Source organism: Larus michahellis, chromosome 8 (genome assembly GCF_964199755.1).
Source record: "Larus michahellis chromosome 8, bLarMic1.1, whole genome shotgun sequence".
Taxonomy (NCBI): Eukaryota; Metazoa; Chordata; class Aves; order Charadriiformes; family Laridae; genus Larus; species Larus michahellis.
In genome coordinates, this window is record NC_133903.1 from 48,370,663 (window position 1) to 48,394,847 (window position 24,185).

At 44.2% G+C, this 24,185-nt stretch overlaps 1 protein-coding gene across 1 annotated transcript in view; it reads right to left on the reverse strand.

Moving 5' to 3' along the window:
* TRABD2B (TraB domain containing 2B) overlaps positions 1–23,842 on the reverse strand; it is a 302,420-nt gene extending 278,578 nt beyond the window's left edge. The window contains exons 1-2 of the mRNA XM_074597780.1: positions 23,173–23,842; positions 22,112–22,672 (exon numbers count right to left, since the gene is read on the reverse strand). Coding sequence (XP_074453881.1) covers positions 22,112–22,672; positions 23,173–23,280 — 669 coding nt within the window. The 5' untranslated portion in view covers positions 23,281–23,842. The remainder of the gene's footprint in view (positions 1–22,111; positions 22,673–23,172) is intronic.
* Positions 23,843–24,185: the final 343 nt, after the last annotated feature.

The window sequence follows — 24,185 nt, forward strand, 5'->3', positions numbered from 1 at the left end:
TCCTGAATTTGGCCCTTTATGAATAGATCACTATGCTGGCTGCTCCCAGACGTACACAGCCAGTTGTATGTGGGGGAGAATCGTAAGCAAGGGCAGGAATGCTTGTTTGGCAGCCTTTCCTGGCCTCCGAGTGTCTGCTGACTTCTCTTTTTTCTTTTCTTTCTTTTTTTTTTTTTATTTTTTTTGTCTCTGCCACCTAATTTTTAAGCTGGCTTTTGATCTTCTCTGCCAGTGTAAATCAGGAGAGTCGCTCCAGACTGACATCAAGTGGGCATGTTCATGCTTCAGAGCGCTGCTGTCTAACTATCTGGACATCTTGCAGCAGATGGGAGTTGGGATAGGTGACCGCGCACCTCTACCTGCTCTCTTATCCCCTCTCCGGATCAGCTGGGGCCTCAGCAGTCAGCTGAGAAAAGACAGTTCAACGGTGAAGAAAAGAAAAAGCTAAGCCCTGCTATTTATATACAATCTTCATAGTCTCACCCACACTTTCCATATATGTTATATCTTGCTTCTGCAATTAAAACACATTACTCAAGGAGAAGATAATATTTCAAGCTGAAGAGTAAATTGGAAAGCTGTGTTTTTCATTTACATGAGTTAAACACACAAGGGACAGCTGGAATGGCAGTTACAATTAGACTACCCATTAGGATGCATTAGATGACATTAACCCAGGACCTCTCAGGTCCACCGCAAAGCTGTCGGGCTGCAAGGCAGTTTTAAAAGCAACCTAGAGCTTTAAAGTGACACTCATGTTCAGTCCAAACACTGAAAGGGATTTTTTTCCTCTTCGTGACATGGCACATGATCAGTGTTGCTGCTTTCAGACTACAAGGGCTTGGCACTTCTTTTAAAGCCTTTATAAGACTGAAATCAAATGCTGCAATAACCCTTTCACTACTTCAAAAGTATTCCAGAAATGCTACACAAAATGCCCCAGCAAGCACAGCCAGACGAGGGTGTGACCAATCAGACACCCTTCCCAAATACTGCTTATTCATCTTTCCCATGCATGGTCGTTAAAACTGGAAATTATCCATCTTCCTGGTAAAGAAAATAAAAAAATACTGAGGCATCAAGCCACTGAAGAGCTACAGAAGCACTACTGCTTTTGCAATATCTACTATGGCTACTTATCTAGGCTGTGATTTTTCTCCTGGGATCAAACTTCATGAGTCGCCAAAGACAGACCATGAAACACCATTCAAATATTCAGAGACTCATAGGAAGCTTGAAATGAATTTAAACTCCAGAGCCCCCGCAACTCTAAGTACCTCCTGAGATTTCACTCACATTATTTATTCACTGGATTATTAACTAAAAAAAGAGTGGTGTGTGGAAAAATGAAGCCACTAGCTTGTATGTGGCTAGAGATCTACAGGGATTAAGAAGACATTTAAAAATACCAACCTTTTTCCAAATGTCTCCTCAGTTATGAGAGGAGACTTGCCAATGGGAGATCATGACTGCTTTAAGGGAGAACAATCATTCACAACCAGATGAACTGCTGAGACGTGTTTGAAGTCCCGGAGACCCTACCCAATCTCGCTTGCATCACACTACCTGATCCTCTTGAAATCACTAGCAAGCTCCTGTTTGTAAAGCTGCAGAAAATCAGTCATAGCTTTTCACAAAAATGCTGAGTTGTCCATGTCAAGAAAATTATAGAAAGTCAGGCTATGGGCAGGAGGGGGAGAGGGTTAGAAAAAGAGAGCATTGTTTATGGAACATGAAAAGCTCCAGCGACACAATATATGGAATTCGGAGGGAAACAGGCCCTCCTTTCTTTCTGTACAATTCAAATAATTCCAATGGCAGGCTGGATATTCCCCGAAACGAGTTAGAAAAGCACAGGGCTGTCAAAGCAATTTAGAAAGGGAAAGTTGAAGTAAACATGGTGAGTTGTGTTTTTTTTCTAAAGCCTTAATACTTGGAAGACCTGAATGTTACCCTACATAGTGTATGCGTTTCATAGAATAGAAAGAAGTATTAGCTGGACATCCAGCCCAATGCATGGGCATTTTAGGAAAACGTGTGGAAGCGCCCCTTGATACGGTCTCAGTTCAAGCATGATACTCAACACACACACCTAGCTCTAACTTTTTTTAGGTGGTCTTAGATTAAGGCAGAAAAATCCTTATGAAGTCCCACTGCTGACTTGGAGTTGTCATCTTCTGTAACGACACTCTCCTATTCCCTTGAGACGCTCTAGAAATCAGAAAGGCAGACAGACATTTTTTTATTGCTCTCGTGTTTACATGTTCATGAAGATGGGGACTGACCATTAGAAGCAAAATACCCTGAACTCTTACTTTCCATAAGTCTGTCCTTGTTGCGACTGTTGTGCCTCTTTATTCCAGCCGTAAATAGAAACTAACCCCTGAATTTCAGGGACTCTTTGGACCTTTTGACTAATTTCTCCAGGAAAAGCCTCTTTCAGCCTTGTGCAAAGCACATGAAGGACTTTATTCTCCTTTGTTACAGAAAGATGGTTTCCAGCATTTTGTATGATTCGGTTTTCACTGAGAAAAGGAGAGGTAACAGAAATGACAAACAGTTCAGGACTATTTCTACTTCCCTACCTCTCCTTTTGATTTACATATATATATAAAATTGTGATTTGATTATGATGTGATTTTGAATAATTGGATCTAAACATCTAAGACTAATGAAATCACAAGGCCTCTATTCAGCTGGGCCTAGAGCAATTATATCCAGTAAAACTGCTTGGTTATATACTTTATTCCTCTAAGGGCTTCTGTTCTTTAAAATACCACTTTCATGGAAGAATTTCTATCAAACAGAAGAAAAGCTGCACACTTTGCCAATTCAGGGAGATAGTCTTGCTCACTTACCATTTGAAAGACTTATTGCCTGGTGAGCAATATTACCAGGACTCACTTGCTTAAATTATCTACATTAATGGATGACCTGCAACCTAAAGAAGTCAGTCTGGCTTTCTCTTGCATAAAGCTTACTGTCTATTTCACTCCTGACTTGTGTGTTTGAAGGGAATGGGGCTTGTTTTTTTGCTTTTCTGACACTGGCTAGCATGGCTTTTGACTGAGAAGCTAAGAATCGCACCAACAAACTGCATGCATGCAGTCTGAGCTGCCTGCGTTACTTCTACATTACTTCTACGGAATGGGAAATGTGGGAGTGTAAACTGGAGTATGGAAATCTAGGAACTAACCAATTTTTTTTTATCTTTAAATAGAAAATTGCCTTTGATAGTTTTAATTACACTCAGGCAGACAACATGCTGCTGTTGTTTTTGGAGGTGGCAGTAATTCCACTTAAGAACAGATTTGCTTACTTGTTCCCATCAGAATAAAACTTAACGTATTTCTAGCTTTTAACTAGCAGGTTGGCAGCCTCCCTCATAACTCTACAAATGACTGATGTTAAGGCTTAGTATAAATCAATCTGACATGACTGCGGTGCGCTCTGTAGAGCTCCTGACAGCCACGAGGTGTCTCTACGAACTGGTCCCACAAAGGGTGTGAATCTTGGTTAACAAGACAACATTGAAATTCAGTCTCTGCAGAAGCCTGTTTGTCCATAGTTTTAAAAATTTCCTTAGTAAGTGACTCCTAAAAGAGAGAGCATGATCTTGTGTATCATGACAGCTCTATCCAAATAACTGAGCAGTACTAATACCAGAGAAAATATATTTACGGAGTCAAAGAATGGTAAAACAAGGGACTACATCTGGAAGTAGTAAAGGAAAACCTTAAATATGTTAGGAAAAAGTTCCAACAGTGGAAGTCACTTAGACAAAGGAATACGTTGCTAGTTGAGAATGCATGAGGCAACGCTAGAAAGAGGTGCTTCAGAGAGGAATTTTGAATTTTATCATAACAACACTATTTGGCTGTGTCACCAAGAGCATTAAAACCCATGCTGATTCTCAGAACTTGAAATCTCATAATCTGAAACCTACATCTGCATTTGAGCAGCAGCAAAGCATACAGTAAATGCTTTCTGCATAGAGCAAGTGATTAGGACCTAGAATACTGTTGAAATATAGGAAACAGAGCCTATGTCAGGAAGACGTCATTGTCCCAATAGTCACTGTGTCCAAGGCATTTGCCAACATGGACTTTTACTGACTGACTCTTTTAAACCTTACTCTGCACTTACCAGTCAAATAAAACTATATATAACTGAAACAGAATAGGGAATGGATACAGAAATTGCTTTAAAACCAAGCAGCAATGACAAACAAGCATTGCAAGCAGAGGGCTAAACTTTTGATTCAAAAGCTGAACTAGGCAGCTAATCTCCTTAGCGACAGAAAGAAGACACTTCTTGGGAGTGAAGAAAAAGATGAGGGACTGAAAGTCCAAACCATGACCACCTCTTCAATCTGTCTCCCCAAGTGAAAGGGCAAGTTGGTTGTCTGTGGTCAAAGGGTAAAGGCAAGAGATCTGGGTCATGTGAGCTACAAAGAATGAAATCATGGAGCTTCAAGAGCTGCAAGATCTGTATTTATACTTCAGCCTGTGTGGCTTCCATATATGTGATTTTTATCTCTGAAATCAACTTCAAGCTAGGACACTATAGGAGAGACTTCCCTGATGAAATGTTGAGGTAAAACTGCCACGTCCTGCCTCCCATTTTGATCCAAAATTACTTCAAGAACAATGTCTGCTCACAGCATGACACTACTAAATGTGAGCAGAGATGATGTGATCTGACCCATTGAAAATAAGATGAAAATACATATTAAGTCTCCTGTGAGCAAGAATAACTCGTAAACTGTGAAGCACTATAACTTTCCTGATGTTTGTAAAGAACATTTTCTGTAGAGGTAAAGTCACCCAACATCAACCAACCTGTTAGTCAGGCACCCTGGAGTTGTGTTAGAGAGTTCCCGTCAAGGAAGTATCCGAGAACTTTCTCTTCTATTAACATATTCATCCAAAGCTGCTAAGAGAGTTCCACCTCTGTTGCTTTCCACAGTTCAGCAGGGAACAACAATTTTATCTCAAGAAAGAAGTTAAGAATTCAATCTTTTCTATCTTTAATTTGTTGTCATGAACTAACAGCACAAAAATGTCCATTTAGGTCAGTCACCAGACTGTTATTTTGCTGATGAGACTCCTGGGTTTTTCTAGCTTCACTTTAAATTTGAAATTGAGACATTTGAAGGAACTTCTTTTTTTCCTCAAAATACAGATAATAACATCAGCACTGTTTCTGTTTAAAAAAAGCATTTTACAAAAATAAATAGCCCTAATATCTTGCCCATCTTACATGCAGAGAACTGAAACACAAAGGGCCATGTCAGGACTGTCTCTGAGGTCCCAGACAAGTCTTTCCTCCTGCTAATACAGCTTGCCTGCAAGCACAGCCCTTGATAAGCTTGGGGTAGTGCATGTAGAGCTCATGGGGTCCAGGTGGCCTAGCATGCTTCATGGATCACGTGAGGTACATCCTATATATGGAGAAGGAGCAGGAGAAGAAAAAGTGATGGGCTACAGCTCTTTCAGAGCCTCACATACACACCAAGTCCTTGACTCATCCCACAACATTTTTAGACACTTCAATTTTCCTGGATTCTGCATACTGTTACTGATTACCCATTCTAGAGACTACATCCAGCTGCTGCTGTAGCAGCTTAGCAGCTATTACACTGCGCGCTGGGCAGAGCAGCCACAGAAGGTGACAGGAAACTGGCATAACTGGTCCCGGTTTTCCATTACCTCTGCCTTGCAGCATTGTCCATTGCATTCCACTCCTAAATCTTGGGCTGTCACAAAAGTCCTTGCCTTGAGTTTACAGCTTTCCACTGCAGTCTCAATGGTCCTATTTTTCTGTAGATTGAGTGGAGGCATTGGCGGTACCACTGGATGAGCAGATACCAGCATTGTATAAGGCATAGGTAACAGAGCCCAGAAGGGAACAATAGAGCCTTAGTGGGACTCATTGGCCACACCAAATACTAACCTCCCTGTAGCGCTGAAGGCTCCTAAGAGAGGCATAAAGTTTGAAGCAAACAACTTTTCTTTACAGGACTAATGGACTGGTTTGGCTTTACGTTGTCTAGAATTAGCCTCGTCTCATTTTCCAGGGTTGGAAATGCCTTATACTTGTTTACATGTTTATCAAGAACTCTCACTCTATCTGTAAATTGGGGTTCAAATCTGATAATGGCCAAGTCAGGTTATTAAAAAGTGACAACAGGTAAACTGTATCACTGCTGGCTAATTCTTTACAGCCTGTGGCCTGAACTAAGTGTGAATCAATGGCATCTCTTGCATTAGGACAAGCTGAGGTAACATGAGTTAGCTTAAAACATTTCCTTCACTTCAATCCTCTTTGTCTTACACTTGGACAACCCTTTCCTCTTCGTCTTACACTTGGACAACCCTTTCCTCTTCATAGACTCCTCACAGAGTGCCATGATTTACACTACAAATGCACAAGGCAGATGGGGGTCAACATTATTCTCTCCTTACAAACTAAGGGTCCTGTTCAGGGATGCTTGCCCAACTGGTGGATGAAACCGGTCAGCCTTGAGGCAGATGAGTTCTTGCGAAGAGGAGGAGAACTAGACAAACAAGACCAAGGACATACTCTTCCATTGATCCCAAATGTGGAGGGGAATTCAAAGGGCTTCCGACAAGAGGAAAGGCACATTTGCTGAAATAAAAACAGTATTTTTACTGTTTTGATAAGCACGATGAATGATAAAAGGTCTTGGAAGGCATCTACTCTACTTCACACTGGAGTGCTGCTAAAGCCAGCATGGCAAAAGACTGTAACCCTGTAAACATATGTTGTGTATTAGATTCTGATCTGGCAGCTTGCCTTAATTTTGTTTTTTTAAGGCTCCAGTGAGTTCCAAATACACTTCCATGTTTGTGTTCCAGCAAATGAGCGAAGGGCAGAATGCTTGAGTGACGGGGACCCTGGAATGCACTGGACGATAAATTAGCAAAAAAAAAAAAGCCTCCACTAGTGTTGGCACATCAGGCAAAGGATGACAAAAATATCAGTAAATTCTTTTTTGTGTCCTTTTCTCCCAGCTTTTTCTTTTTCCAGTGTGCACTTTACAGCTGCTGAGAACTGTAACAACTTTAGTCTCCTCTATTTGAAGTATCAACATGGACAGAGGTGACAAGGGAACACCTTTCTAGACAATTTCGTTACTCCCAACTCCCCACCAAAAAAGCACCCCAGAGCACCCTCTCAGTAGCAATTAGTCTGGGTCTCCATAGGCACAGACGAAGAAATTCTTTCGAGAGGCGTTTTAGACTGCTCGGGATTGAGAGTTCTGGTTCATATAAACAAATGCTGTTACAAGAGGCAAAGTTGATATGGATTTATGCAAGGAATGTATAGACTGAATAAGCAATTTGATAATTAATGGAGTTGACAGGCACTTTCTAACAGTACACAAGTATGTGCAGACTGAATGGTTTCATATACATGCAGATCCAAAGACAGTATTAATTTTTAACCCACTTTATACCTAATCATTCAGATGAAGGAAACACATGCATTTTTTTCCTCTTGGGTATTAATCTTGACCTCCCAAAGCCTGATTATTGTGAAATAAATCCTTTGCGCTTAGTACTCTTGCAGACAACAAGCCTACAGATGTCTTGTACAGGATGATTTTTTTCTTAAAGATTATCTGAAGAATGAACTTTTGATTACTTTCTAGGCATTGATTACTTCTTTTATGTCCCACACTTAAATGCAGCAGTTTTGCTCTTAACAAAGAACTGAGAGCTTATTTGCATGAGTTTGGGGAATTTCTGAAGAGACCCTCTTGTCTAATACAGAGTTTCTTTTATTATTGGCTTCCAAGGAAGCCAAACCACTGCTCCTACAAGCTTAGCCACAAAAACTAAAGACATCTTGAGCAAAGCACTGTCCCACCTGACAGGAGATCATGAGAATTCATTGTGCGTGGAAGATACTGTGACATTTTGAACTGCACAGAGGGAAAGGAGTAGTATTGTAACTGCTCACAGGAAGGAGCTACTCAGTGTTTTCTCAGTCTGAAGCCACTTGAGAGATGAAGCCTTAATATGCTTCACAACTTCACCCCTCTTATGATCAGGAAACAGGCATCTAACACATTTCTTTTACGGCCTCATACCCTAGACAATATAAAAATATTCTAAAGGTTGCCCCTATGATAATCACTCATGGAAATAAGGTTTGCTCAGTCTTTCCTTATCCATGCCCACCCCCTTCCTTTAGCGAGGAAATCAAAAGCCAAACCAAGCTACTCACTTTCTAGGGCCTATGTCCTCCATAAAGGCATTGAGAGAATGGAAGGGGCTATATGGAAGCACGTTGTCTCCAGTCATATTTGAGCAATAGATAATTGCAAAATACCTATTAAATGACCTCAGTTCTCCAGCAAGAGGTAGATGAACAGCCATATGGAGCTAGATCTGAGGTGTTTCAGGCACATTAGTCTGTCCAGCCAATAGCTAACAGCAGATGCCTAGGGAAGAATGTATTAAATATATCCCCTATTAAAAGCCTTGTAGATGGGACACAATTCTGCCATCCTGTTGGGAACCCAGCAGAAGGTCAACATGCTACGACTAATCAAACATCAAATGACACATTGCTGTGTGCTAACTGCCTCCTACCCCAACCCCAGCTGCAGCTGCCTTTGAAGAAAGGTGCAATGCCTTCTGCATGGATGTACACGCCGAATAAAGTCTTTTAAAGCGTGTGAGAACGAAAGCTGTCATCAAAATGTACTGAGCAATTACAGGTTGAAGGTTGAACTATTATTACTTCATGCCCTCCCATTCCCCTCCCCTCCAGGGTGGGAAGAATGGGGGAGGATTATTCATTTGTATTCAAGCACTTCATTAATGTTTATAAGAGAATCCAAACACGCAAGCAAAACAAGGACGAAACACTCGCGCCAGACGTGTGATGCGATAAATGTCACTGGAGCAAATATTTAGATCTGTTTACAGAGAGGCCTATTAAGTCCTTTTTGAAAAGCTGTGCAGTGTTGTGGCTTGGTCTCTGCCTAGCAGCTCCAGCGTAAACAAATGGAAGATGGCTAAGTCACTCTCTCTCATTTTGTTATGACATCTGGAAACCTAAGGAGGTTGGGAGAAGCCAACTGGCTGCCCTACTGCAATGTCTAGCAACAGGGTCTGCTCACTGAATGATGGCAGGACATGCAAAGTGGAACTGCTGAGTTCTCCAGCCAGTGCCAAAATCAGTGGATTTTCAACACAATAATCAATCCCTCAACAAAAGCTGTTGCAACACAAAAGCCTTTGGTTCATTGCTAATGATGCAATTCTATGCTCTCTGCCATTTTTAAAGACCATTTGGGTTTGAGAAAATCAGTATCATTAGGGATTAAAATAGGGTGCAAAGCCGGGTGGAGCTGCTCTGTTCGCCAAGGGATGCAGATGTGTCCCATAATCCCTCGCCTGAAGAACTGTAGGTTATGGAGTTTGCAATCATCCTAGACTTTTCTGTAGATGTCCCCTTCACATCACCATCTCATTGACTCTAGTCACTCCACATACAAATATTTATTTTTCTAAAAGTATTAAATAAGTTGAAAGGCATAAGAGAAATTTCTAGATGGATAAATCACAGTCTTAGCCCAGATGTAATAACATATTTGAAACAGTTCAGCTTCTGAAGTCATGCCTCAGTTTCCACCACATTCTGTAAGGCTTACAGATATAAAATTGTCCTATATGTATATATTAACGATCAGCATTCCTCATCCAGGTGCTCAGCTTGCTTCCTTTCTGTTCAGAAGGACTGGTGCTCAGATCAGACAGATGTACAGGACTCTGCATAGCCATCTCTAACAGCGCTGGCCAAACCAGGAAAGGGAAAGCTGGATCAAAACACTTGCAGTTTGAAACTCTCCTTCTGACTTAGTGAGTTTAGTTCACTTTTTTCATGGCATCAAGAATTCAACATGAAACCACGACTAATTCCACTCAGTCTGCTTTTTAATCCTATATCTAAATCACAAGTAAATTAGAAGATTATTGACTAACTTTTTTTTTGTTCCTAATTCTGTCAGTAAATTATGTGGCTACACAGAACTCCTTTCTACATAAACCAGGGGGAAAGATACAGTGCCCGGTTTTGAGGACCACAGGGATGCAGGTTTGGGTTCTATGTTCAAGAACTGCATACTTGGTAAATTTGTTTTAATAGGAACCGCACTGAGCTTTACCAAAGAGAACAAAGAACGGGTACCAAGTCTTTTGGGGACTCTCCCATTGGTATCTTCAAAGCTATACTCACAGGTCTAAGCGATCTCCGCAAAACACACCCCTTCCTTCCCTGTCTGATAGGGATGATGGATTACTAGACGTGACAGTTGCTACGCTTGTTTTTCTCTTAAAAAATATAAGACGGCTCATAAGAAGGCTCTGATACTTTGGTGTGTTGGAAAAACGGGAAAATGTGTGTGACTACCCAATTGAACAATAAATAAATGTTTGTTGTTCCTACTGTATAACAGGGATTCATCTTTTCAGACTTAACTTCCAAGAGGAATTTTTTTTCTGGCTGACTTTTCCTTTTTAATTAGTCTCCCTGACTAATTCTTGCAGAAAATGCATGACAGCCTAGTGGCTTGGTCTCAAACCGCGGTCCCTTCCATGACGCCACATTCAGCTGTACTCCCTGCTCTTGGTGTGTTTTACTACCTTTAATATACTAGGCTTGTTAGGAGTGCCAGGTCTTGAAACCTCGTCAGTAGCATGCCGAACATCCACAGGGAAGAGAGAGGAATCCCTTTGCCTATTTTTTTTAGCTACCTCCTGCTCCTCTGCTTTAGAGCTAACCCTTGGGGTTATTTATGTTGCATGACCTTGAGATAAATGGCATTTGGCAGGCTGCCGGATGACTTTGTGTTTCAAATCAAACGTTCTCAGTTTCTCCCAGTAACAATGGGAATAATTCCTGAATGCCTTTTTGGGGGTATTTCTTCCCATCTCATTGCCTGCCATGGAGTTCTTTGGTAACTACGTCAGGGTTGGTGAACTTTAGCTTGACTTTCTTGTTAGATGCAAGTACCAAGTGGTGTGTGTGGTTTTCTTCTGTGGTTTGGTGTGTGTGTGTGTTTTCTCTTTGTCCCAGAGTGTCTGCACGGCTGGTATTGGAGCTACAATTGTTCTATATAAAGCAAAGATCCCTTGAATGATCTGCCAAAGGCTTTATCTCTGAACAATCTTTGTCTGTACTTGCTTTGCCGTTAACCAGTTTTGACTCTTCTCCATAATGGCTGGAGTTGCTTTGCCTTAACTGATATATATCAAAGAGAACTGCTAAAATTAACTACTCATGAACTGTGTCCAGGATGTTAGATTAACTCATCTAGAATCCTTCAGTGAACAAACTGATTTATGATGTGTTATGACATTGTTACTTGATGTGTTGCACAACAACTCAATTTTGAAAAATGAAGAGTGCTCCATTAATAAGAGATAAATCTTTTCAGCGTAATTCAAATGAATCTGCAACAGCTTTAGAGAGAGTATGATAAGAGATCTTGTGTGGGTTTTGGTGATTGTGTTTTGCATTCCTAGGGATATCTTCCACTGGGATCTCTTTGTCAGTAATGACAAAATCCATCCAAAATATGCCAAAATATGACACCTTTTGGGAGATTACAGCTCTTTGTACTTCCCAAGACACAAAAGGGTACTACTACAAGTGATTCTCAACAACTAATACTTTCAGGTTTGAGAATGTGCACCACGCGCACCCAACTATGCTTTCTTTCAGCTTCAGAGCCATAATTTTCTGAAGTCTCTACATGGCACATCCCTTACAAACTTAATCCAGTCACAGCTAACACACAGCAAGTGCTCAAAGCAGTCAGTTTCTTTCTCAGAAAAAACACACCTTTATACATTAAGATATAAATAGAGTATTTTTTTTAAAGCAAGTACTATTCCATTACTGGAACATGAACCAGTGTAAATGCTGACCTTAAGTTTCTAGAGCGCATTTCAGATGCATGCATGTTAAAGGCTCAGGTCTCTCTGGATACCCAGCTTCAACAAAAATGCCTTTGAAACTGAGCTTGAATTATATACTGTACAGTATGTCTCATTTCACAGCCAAGCCACTTGAGTTAATAAAGAAAATCCTCCCTGGCCTCACACAATTAGCTGGGTAAAAAGCTAGTCAGCACAAGTCTGCATACAGCGACAAGGCAATCCATGAAGTTGAGTAGTGTTTCATGCCTGCGAATGCCTGCTGCCTTGACCCTCTGAACTTCATCTCACCAACAAAAGACCTGGATTATTTCAGGATGGTATAACCTGGTCTCATGACCTGATGCTCACACCCTTAAGCAAAGGAAATATCTCCCTGGTGTTCTGCAAATGAAAAGGAGAAATGCTGAAAGAACTCAACTTCAGTTTGCTTGCAGCTGTCTCCCAACATAGCATCCCAGTTGTTTGAAGGCCAGGCCATATTAGAATCATAGAATCATAGAATCTTCATGGTTGGAAAGGACCTTTGAGATCATCGAGTCCAACCAAACAACCTACAATCTCTGCCACTAGAGCATGCCCTGAAGTGCCACATCTAGACGTTTCTTAAACACCTCTAGGGATGGTGACTCAATCACCTCCCTGGGCAGGCTGTTCCAGTGCCTGATCACTCTTTCAGTAAAGTAATTCTTCCTAATATCTAATCTAAACCTCCCCTGCTGCAACTTCAGACCATTTCCTCTGGTCCTGTCATTATTCACTTGGGAGAAGAGGCCAACACCCACCTCTCTCCAACCTCCTTTCAGGCAGTTGTAGAGGGCAATGAGGTCTCCCCTCAGCCTCCTCTTCTCCAAGCTAAACATGCCCAGCTTCCTCAGCCTCTCCTCATATGACCTGGTCTCCAGACCCCTCACCAGCCTGGTAGCTCTCCTCTGGACATGCTCCAGCACTTCAATGTCCCTCTTGTACAGAGGGGCCCAGAAACCTTAGAATTGTTTTGGCTATAACCTCGTTCTAGAAACTTGAGTTTGATTCTATGTCTTAGCGAGTTATTTCCCTCAGCAAGCAAATAATGAACTTTTTTGAGAATGTTCTTTCTAGTTTTTTTCTGTATTAATCAGGAAAGAAAGTCATTATGAAAAAGAAGGACTATTTAACTCTTATTAAAAAATCATTTTGAGACCCTTGAGCATAGTTGCGCCTCTTTTGCTTCTGTGATATACGAAAAATAAAGAATTACATGAGCTACAAGTAAGCATCCTACTAGCAAGCTACAAGTTAGCATCCCAGCTGGCTCCCAGTATGTCAGAACCCGCTCTTCAGATGGTGCAAGCCTTAGCTCTTTTCCAGTTAATAGTTCTATGATGATTTTACCAGTGCTTTAGAACCAGTGGGACACACTGGGACATGTCCCATCACATTTCACTGCTGGAATAACATTAATCTTGATGATTTCTAAAATTGTAAATCAATCACATGCCAGAAATACAAAGACCTTCAAAAAGCTGAGCATGTTTCTCAAATCACTCTTTTGCCCTCTCCCCCTCTGCTGACTCTGCAAACTCCTATACCATGAGCATTTTGTCTTACATTTAAATAAATATTCCCCATCACTATTACGCTGTCACCTGTAATAGGAAAAGCCTGCAAGAAATCAAAGGAAAGCAAAATTTGTGTGGTGGCAGAAAGTGTACAGAGAATAATCAGTCTTCATTGTGATTGTTAACAAAAGTGAGAGAGCCTAATGGAGACCTTGGATTTAATACAGTCTCTAAAATATTGAGGGGACACTTTCAAGATATAGAATCTCCTACTTTAAAGAAATATTTTCCCTGTGTTCCTCGTAAGTTGACTTTTATTAAAATGGAAAGAGGTTTGAAAGTAACTTGAAGATTTCTGTTTCCTTTTTCTTATTCCTTGGCTCACAAAGGGAGCCTGAGGAATATCGCTTTGCTCTATGAAGGCAGCTTCTTCTCTGTTTTATGTATTGGAGATATCTGTGTCTCCCGACGAGTGCCCCAACACAAGAGTTAGGGTAGAAGAAGCAAGTTTGATGAAATGTGGGGAAAACGTAAAGCATTTAGTGTTATTCCCTTAATTGCATGGTTACAGCTAACACATTGGCAATGACTAAATTGCTAGCTTTTCTCTACGCCCATCTCAGTAAATTTTGCAGGGATACCCAAGCATCAAGAACCTCTGGACTGGAATTCATTTGAAAGGTTTCGTAACTTTCACGTTAACTGAGCCTAGGAAAAAAAGAAATCAGAACACTTTATTTTTCTTTTTTTACAATCCTTCCTCTGTTTGCCAACAGGAGTTCCTGCGAATGGTTCAGTGTTATCCCTGGCTTCAAGGGATACGATGGAATGAGTATAACATACAGGATTTGATTCATACCAATGGTCTTTTACATCTAACACTGCTACCCACTGGTATGGGCTGCAATCCTCCTGATTTTGAAGAAGTCAGTAATAAAACTCCCTTTTGACATCTGCAAGACTCTTCAACCCTCAGTGTTGTCCCAGTGCCTGGTCAGAGGTGATCAGCAGTGATCCACTGATAATAAATCTAATTGCAATATTTCAGGGATGATGATTTCTTCAGGCATAACTGGCCTATGGGAGTCTATGTACAATGAGAAATGGGGTGTCTCAGCCTATGTTAAATGACCCTCAGAGTGGAAAATCTAGGGTCTTTGATCTCATTCAAACTAAAAATACTTTTGCTAATGAGCCTCCTCAAGTCATACAACATTCATCCCAAAATGCTGAACACATGGTTTTAATTTACAGTTTTTAGCAACTTTCATTTATATTGTGCTAGAAGTCCTGAAATGACTTGCAGCAGAAGCTCTAAAAATTGGAAACCCAAATGTTAAGGACTGCTGTTGGAATAATTAGTGATAAAAGTAGCAGTCATCTGTGCTAATTCCTGCTTGAGCTGCTGACACAGGTATTAACCGTGTCACTTCTAATTCTCTGTGCATTTAAATGACAACTAGATGCAATAAACAATAACAATGACACAAGGCAGCTATAATGTTCTCTAGAGCACCACAAAAAGCAAATCCACAGAGATGAATGAGATGCCATAACTACTAGCTGTTGCGACAGATACAACCAGTCATGCATTTTAGTTATATGTCTGTTCCCACTCTGCAGAGAGCACAGCCTTGTTCCAATTCCCATCCAAGAACTGAGATACTAAGTTCAAACACTGATATCTGCAGTTTTCAGCTCTGCAGGCACCAGTTTAATTTCTGGTGTCTCGAGCAAGCTGGAAACCATAATGCTTCATGGGTTATAGAAAGAATATTAGGTTGACAAATTGTTTCAATGTTCAGAAAAATGTCTCACTGACTGCAGCCCATAAATACTTTGAGAGGTGCAGAAAGATAATGAAGTTTTGTGCTCAACCCGCAGTGCTTTCTGTGGATTTTAAGTCTGGTAGCATCTAGGATCTGAACTGCTTGTTCTCTTGAAAGAAGGATTTGGAAAAGTATGTGGACACGAGGCAGATACGTTTCCTTGCAAAACAGGGCTCTTCTAACTCTGACTATTGAAAGTTAAAAAAAATGAAGTTTCCAAAACACTGGTTGTTGCTGAAAATCTCCGGGTTTGTCCTATCCTAAACGCTGTGCTCTGGGGAAGTCATTTTGCAGTCCCTCATCCAAGCATGCAGGGAACCCCTCTAATAGGACCAAAAGATGAAAGAAATCACACCAATTTCATGTGGCTGAAGGAATAACTTTGTGATTTCTTCTGCCTTTTACCTGTCTCATCAACTCCTAATGACAGTGAAGAGATTAATAAGGGTTTGCAGTGTAAAGCCTAGCACAGGGGAAACCTGTTATTTTATAGTATGTCCCTCTGAAGTTCCCAAATATGCTTTGCCAGGAGTCCTGCTGCTGATCTCCATCTCTGCAGGCGTGCAGGGTGAATGAGTGCCCTTGCTTAAGATCATTTCTGGCCTTTTCAATACAGGAACCTCTGACTAGCCTGAATGATGTGGGCTGGCTTTATAACATGGATTGCTACTCACTAGGGAGCTGAGGGGAGGCTGTTAAAGACTTTCTGAGGACTGTAGGTTGCACTATACTTGAAGTTGAGGTTTTTAAGGTCAATGGTTCGTTCTGTTTATAAGCAAAGCACTCTGGGCCCTGGGCAGGATCCTGACTGCTGCTACAACAGCATCAGAAACTGACAGCTGACAACAGAGAGAAAATCATTGCTGTGGAAATATCATTTACTAAAAGCAGGGGGTGGTATTTTGCACTTAGTGGGTGAGCAGTTTGGAGGTGGCAAACTGCTCCAGGGGAGATCCCACAGGGATCTGAAAGCAGCGTTAGTGCCTAATTATGGGGATGGATTTGGGTGAAATGTCCCTCTTCTTCCCCCTTTCCCGAAGCAGAGCTCGGGGAGTGAATCTCCTCCAGGGAATGAAGCGTGTGCCTGGGCGCTCCCCGTGCCTCTCACACTGCAGGGGTACCAGGGCTCCCTGCAGCCAGGACCAGGCATCGCTGGAGCCGGAGACGCCACTCTGACCTCACCTCTCACCACACACACAGAAAAAAATGGCCCAATTCTGCAATTTGACTTCTATACGTCGGTAACATTGGGCTGCCTCAAATATAGCAGGGACTCCCTAGAGTGCCAGACTTGTTTGCCACTGTTTTCTGGGGAATTATTCTTTTCAAAGCCCACCTTACAAAGATGCAGTTCCTGCTTAAAACCGATCACAAGCAGCACCCATAATTTTGCAAACAAGTCAACCGGCAGAATCCTCTGCAGATCTGCTCATGGGTGGCAGGTACACCTGTCTTGGGCTTGAATCTTACCAAGGGAGATGTGAAGGATCAGACGGAATGGAAGGGCTCATATCTAACCTGTTCTAAAAACACTTCTTGCAGTTATATACATAATAAATATAATAGATGAATTGCCAGCTGCCCCTCGAGCCATCGGTAACTGACTGGCTTTTTTCTTAATAGGCATCAAATGCCAGGGTGGGCCTTTCAAGGGGGCTGTGGTGAAGAAGCACACAGTAACTAGCTTTAAAGAGCAACACGTACAGTTAGTTACAGCTATAAAATGTCAGCTGCTGATCCTTTCAGGTGTTACTGCGACTACTGTAGTTTTAATACCTGCATAGTTTAACGCTCCAACAGTTCCCCTGGTAAAGACCTAAAGCAGCTCCACTAGTGTTCAAAGGGAGTGAAATGGAAGGATTTCTATTTCTGCTGTATGAATTTCTACCCCGAGGTCAATTTTACAGGGGGAATTTTTTTACCCCAAGGTGCAGGGAGGTGAAGGGGGTGATAGTTTAATTAAAGCCAGCAAGATGAAAACTATGTGCTCTATGTATAACCATGTATAATCAAAACTTTTAACAACATTTCTTTCAACAACATTCAGCAATCAAAACAGATGATACTAAGCTATTCTTGATAACTCGTGCCCTTTTCATGAAGCCTGAAATTTTTTTAAAGCAAAAAGGCACAATTTCTATTAGGCAAAAACCACTTTTCCTGTAAGAAAATAAAATTAAAAAATTAATAATACTGCCTCAAATAAACTACAGACTGTCAAAAGTCAACTAGCTCTGAAACTGAGCCCTTTAATCCGCTTCAGAAAACTTTGAGCCTGGATCTTTCATTAGTATAAACAGGCAAATTTCCCTTGAAGTCGGCTATACCGGTCCCCGCCAGCTCCAAGAGTCCCAGCTTTGTGATCACAGAACTGTTTAGTTTTTCAGGTGGACAGGGGAGATGGAATAGCAAGTCCAGGCCGTGGCCCTGTCTATGTATTTATTGCGTCATGCTGTTTTGCCACTGAAGGTCCAGCTCCAAGACTCCAGATCTGTCAGTGACCAAACGTGATGGACCACCCATCGGCCTTTTATTAACCAGCACTTGTTCCCCCTCTAATCCTATCACTAGAGTAATCAAAGCCGCCATGTCCCAGGGTTTGATAGAACAGCAGGACCTGGGAAATGAAGACTGATTTTGTTAACAAAGTCATTCCTGCCCCTTGAATGCTGTCTCATCGGTAGGAAGCAGGGAGACAAGGTTTATTTGTGCAGAGAACGAGGCGGCAAAGAAATGAAAAGGGAAGAATGGTGAAGTGTGAAGTTTAATCTGGCACGGTCTAAGGTTTCTTTCTTTGAGGCCGTCTCTGATCCAATCAACACTGGTTTGATATTTAACATCTCCCCCTGCAGTTGGAAATGATACAGGCCGGAGAAGACCAGAGTCAGGGCTCCGCAAGCCCAGACTAGGGGAGGCAGAGGAAAGGGGGTGCCGGCGGCTCCCCTCCGGCCTGACAGCTTCCCCCGCCGACAGGTCAGGATGGAGTCTGGCCCTGACACAAAATTCTCCTCACAAACCTTGGGATTTAGGGCATCTGGCGCAGGCTGAATGCAGATTCTCCCTCAAGAGAGCAAGGTCGGGATGGGACGGGAGAGGGGTTTTATTTCTAACTTGGAGGAAGGGATATGAACGCTGTCTCAGTCCGGGGATCCTGCTGAGAGGCAGAACCACACATGAGCGAGAGCTGCCATCCACCTCCCCAGGGTGGAGCAGTTGGGGTAGAGGAGTAGGACGTTCCCCTTGCCGACCGCACAGGCTCCTCGTGGGGAGGTGATGCTGCCCGAGGGTGCTGAGCAGGGGTCCCGCCACAGCCCTGGGTGAACAGGGTGGACACAGACAGACCTGAGCAGCTGTAGGTGTCACCGTCACCATCCTCCTTGCTCCCGCAACAGCGTATGTCAGCCTGGGGACAGCTTTTCACTACAGATTTGTGTGAGGGTCACAAAGATGAGGGAAGGATCAATCCTTTCCCCAGCTGGCCCTCGGGAGGCCATGTGGACAAGTCCTCACGGCCTGTCATGGCGCCGGCTGCAGTGGACCCCTACAAGAGAAGGCCCTGAATGCCATCCCCCCCCTCACCAGCTCTTCTCAGTCCTGGCACACCTGATTTTGCACTTTTCTGGCCACTCTGTAAATAAACATCTGTGCTGTCTGACAGAAAAGCCGTCTGCTTCCCCTTCTTTGTGCGGCTCAGCTCCCTCTGTGCCACCTCCAGTGAAAACCCTGAAACTTCATACACAAAGGAGCGGGGAAATTTCAACCTGACCCAAACCTGATGTGAGTTCCCCTCCTGACAGGCTCCCAACCCAGCCTTTTGCTGCAATTGAGACACCTTGCCACCAGCTATGCAATACCAAGGTCCCGGACTTTGTGTGACCAGAGTCCTGGGGGGAGCGAGGATGCTCCCTCCTCCGCCATCCCTGTGGAAAGCAAGTAGGAAAAGTCATGGGGAAAGGAGGGCAATCCCAACAGTGCCACTTTGGGAGAGCAGCACTGAACGCTGAGCAGAGATTTCCTAAACCATTCTATGATTCTATTTCAGGGGGAGCAGAGCATCAAACTACAAAGTTTCTGCGTTTACAACAGAAAACAATGTGCCCGTGCTCTACCTGCAAGAGCTGGCTCTCCAGGAAGCAGCTAATTATATGAGCCACCTTAATCTTTTCATCCGGCTAAGACAATCAACATTTCAAAGCAACGCACAGAACGTTTCAAAGATCGTTCCTGGTCAAAAATGCAAGTGTATCCGCTTTCTTTCAGAGCAGATCAAAACCAAGTACCACACCAGGACCACTCCTAGATTTCCTCCTCCTCGCGGTATCAGATTAACCGATTTGGTGCATGTAGTCAGATTAAATATTTGCAGTAGCACAAAGCTGCCTTTGAGGGGAAGAAGTGAAAAAAAAAAAGCTTTTTCTCTTTTTTAATTTGCTTAGGGCAAAAATACTGGACTTTGGGGACAGGGGAGACAAAAGCATTGACATTATTCAGCAAGGCACAGTTTTAAAACTTGAATTCTGAATGCAGAAATTATGTGCAGTATTCCTGTAACAGTAATGCTGAAAACAGGTAAAAACTGCTGATGCCCTTAGCAGATTTGGGACCGTAATTTATCACAGATGTTCTCATCAAACTGTGCAAACACACTACAAGACAAAAGCTGCTCAATTTCTGATTTCCATTTTAGTGTGTTTTAATTACGTGTTGCTTAAGGAAGACTCCAAGACCTGAAATTGGGAGGCGAAACCTAGCAATAGTAATCCACTCCACTAAATTAGCACTGTAATACACCAAGCGGTAGGACTGCCAGACAGTGTGATAACATTACAAATTACTATTGTTAAACAACTAGCCAGGTGTCAGGATGCATGAAATCTAGAGGAAGCAAGAAAATAAATATCTGGTTTGTTTTGTTTAGTTTTGTCTCCTGTTGTTGTGGTGGCCTTGTTCCCAGAAAAAGATTCAGTCTAGGAAAAATCCTCCTGAATGCTGATCTATTTTAGCAGCAATGTCAATTCTCTGTAATAATTAAAATGTAATGTATTTGTTTAATCAGCACAAACTTTTTGCTTAAATGATTGTCCTTTACTTCCCAATAGCAGTAATACCTTTGCTGTTCTTTTTTAGATTATTATTGTAGCAAAACAAAAGGGGAAATTTGTGTTTCTTTAAAATTTAGGATGAGAGAAAAACAAAATTATGGTAAGAGCAGCAGTGAGTTTTGTACTCTGTCCGTTTTCCTTTCTCTGTCGCGCTCGTTCTCTCTAAAAAGAAAAAAACGTAATATGATTCACGTTTAAAAGGCTTCCAAGTGGTACATTTTTAACCAAGTGCTTTCATGTGCTTGATTCTAACTGACATTTTTGACCTAATACAACCAAATGCTATTGGATGCCTGGAATGGTTAATTATTTTTGCCTCACCTTAAAAAGGGGTTCAACAGGGAGGATAGGCACTTAAACCCTTCAAACAGAACAAGGTAAAACGAATTCCTTGTTTTGCATGTGTGTTAATTAATGCAAAGGTCCTGAGGGGCTTTCTTTTAATTATTTTTGTTGATAAACAAGAAAATCCCTCCAAAAGTGTATGCGACCAATCTTCTCCTCTGAAGGCTGTACGCGAAGTTAGACTTCTAGTTAAAATATCGTATGAACCGAATGTTAGTGAAAGCCAGACTTCTTCCCCTTAAAACAGTTCCCACTACACTTCAGGAGAGAAGGGGGTGAAGGCACTCGAAGGACATTTTAATCACACCAAAGATCAGTCCTTTAATCCTTATTCCCACATCAGCAAGAATTTTTTTGCTCAAACTAAGACAGTAAGATAAAACTGGAAATAGCCTGATCCAAAACTAATGACGAAAAGCAGGTTAAAAACGAAATATCATAGCAGTAACTGACACCATCTTAAATTTCCCCTGGATTATTTGTTTTCTTCCACACACATTCATTTCCTGAATTTCTAGTAAATCTGATTTCATATAAACAGTTTCACAAAGCAAAGTCAATAGCTGTGACTGTGTTCCTGATTAATCCACCGAAATGAAATAGATTGCATGGCTTAGTACTTGGTTGTTTAAAGCTAAATCCACTGAAAGAATTCTGGAGTCCAGTTACACCAATAACTTCTGTTTCTTAATCTACATCCTTTTCTTTTTGCTGAACTTTACCTGTTCTAAAATGAGAAAAAAATCCATGCCGATCGAACACTTAATTTCCCCCAGTACGTGAGGGCAACGTGAGCCAGTTTGCTTTGACCTGGAGTGACTACTAAAAAGACGACTGACAGTTTGCACGTACTTAGAACTATTTGAACAATGTTGAAATTTCTTTTTTCATTGTTCAAGTTTCATCCTTTTCCTGACAAGTACCACAGAGCTGCTTTACTTGAAAAACAAGCAAACAAAAAAAAAAAGGCAAGCACTTTTTACCCAGCTCCAGGACAGGATGGGAGGCGTGGAAGTTTCCCTCGTAAGTGGCAAGCCAGTGGACACACACACTCACACCCTGGACATTTGCCTCTCAAATGAATAACACACATCATAAACACGCAGTACTTGCTGCACACAACACAGGGTTTTTTTTGCAGGCAGCATGGGTAGGCGCAATGGAGAAGGGGCAGCCCAACGCAAAGGCCGCTGGAGCCCACAAGCAATCCACCCCGCTGCAATGGGCTTGGGGTTCGCCCCCAAAACCCAACCAAAACGCCAGGAGAATGGTCCCCACCTCCTGGGATAAGCCACGAGGCCCAGGAGCCTCCTTACCTGGGAGAAGTTGAGCCCATTCAGCGGGTGACACTGCTCCTCCACCCTCTCCACCGCGCCTGTCGTCTTTTTCATCCTCTCGGCCTCCTGGGCAAGGTAGAGATCGAGCACTGGCACCCCTCTGGAGCGGATGTCTGTCTCCGTCAAGGAGTTCACCATAAGCATCACCCAGACGGGCCTCTTGCGCTCCCAGTTACCAGCTATGGCGTTGAAGAGGTAGTCAGCGTAGAGCCCTTTGCCCCGCTGGTCTGGGGTCATCCAGTGGGGCAGCATCAGCTTGATGTAGTCCAGGTGGCGTTTGAGGCGGCGGTACAGCTCCCGGGGCAGCACGTCCTGCAGGTTCTCCCCGTGGGGCAGCATCTGGCAGCTGGCCAGTCCAGAGATGGTGTAGGGGTCAGTGAGGTCCAGCTCGAAGTAGACACTGGAGCTGGCGTGGAAGGCAGCCTTGGAGTTGTCGGGGATGAAGTCCCACACCCGCGTGTAGGGCACGTGGATGGTGCCGAAGAGATAGGCGGGGGGGTCGCGGCGGATGGTCCAGAGGAAGGAGTTGAGCTCTCCTTGCTAAAGGGAAGGAGAAGGGGGGACCCTTCAGCAGCGGAGGGAGAGAGGGGCAGGAGGCAGCCCACGGGGGGAACACCACCCTCGGGTGGGGGGGGTGTCCCTTTCCCCCAGCTCCCCACAAAAGCCCCAGCCAGGATCGGAGCAAGCAGCGCCCACGGGCGCGAAGGGACCCGCCTGGGGCAGGGACCCGCCGTGACCCCCGCTCTCCCCCACGGCCGCATCCTCCCGGGACCGGCGCCCCCCGCGGGGGGGACACGCGGGGCAGCGCCACACCTGCGGGGAGACCCGTGTCCGTGGGGACTGCGCGCACACGCACGGGGGGGGGGGGGGGGGGGGGGGGCCTCTCCCTCCCTCTCTTCACCTCCCCGACTCCCGTGTCCCCCCCGTGTCCCCCCCCAGCCTCCGCGCCCCGGCGGCTCCCGCGGATCTCCGCCGCCAGCCGCGCATCCCCGAGCGGCCGCGCCCCCCGGCCCGGCCCGGCCCGGCCCGGCCCGGCTCACCGAGCGGGGCAGGTCGCACTGCCCCGTGTCCATCTGCTCCCGCCGGGCCGCGGCGTCGGGCAGGAACCCCCCGAAGACGAAGCAGATCAGCGTCAGGTTGAGTTGCATCCCGCTTCCTCTCGCTCTCCTCTCTCTCCTTCCCAGATGAGCCTTTTTGGATTTCTAGGATCTTTTTTTTTTTTTTTTCCCTCCTCCTGCTCTTCCCCCTTTTTTTTTTCTTTTGGCCTTTTTTTTTTTTTTTTTTATTCAAACAAACTTTGCCAGTCCCATCTGCATCTGACAAGTGCAGGGGGAAGGACTGGCCGCCCCCTCCCTCCCATGCTCTCCCCCCTCCCGCCCTTTCCCACCCCCACCCTCTCTGGCTCCGGGCTTGTCAGAGGCGCTGGATGCTTTGGGGAGGACGGTTCTCATCGCCAGCCTCCGCCATGCTTTGATTTTGCAGACCGGAGAAGCTCCCTTCCCGCCCCGCCGGTTCGGGACGCGGATGGGGAGGGAGAGCGGGGGGCGGGAGGGGAGGGAGCGGAATAAAGCCGGAAAATAAAAAAGTTTTAAAAGTCAATATTTTTTTTTTCCTTTAAAATTCGGCGGCGAACGGGGGCTGCCGCGGCGCCCCGGGGAAGGCGGGCGCTGCTCGGCGCACACGGCACCGGGGAGGCCGAACTCGGGCTCCGGCGGAAAGTTTGGCGCAGCCGCCCCGGCCCGCCCGCGCCTCCCTCCGCCGCCGCCGCCGCCGCCCAGGGCCGCCGCCAGGGGGCGATGGCGGCCTTCCCGCCTCGCCAGCCGCCCCTCAGCCGCGCCGGCACCTGCGTGGCGCTTCCCTGACGGAAAATCGGAAAGTTTCGACATTCCCGCACTCAAAAAAAAAAAAGGTCACAAAATCGTCCAAGCGGGGCTTGTGCCGGGCAGGAACTGAGAGCAGCCCGATCCTGAGGGGATGCCCTGAGGCGCGCGCCCTCCCCTCAGCCCTGCGCCGGCCGCTCTGACCCCACTCCGCTCCCGGGCGTGAGGCGACA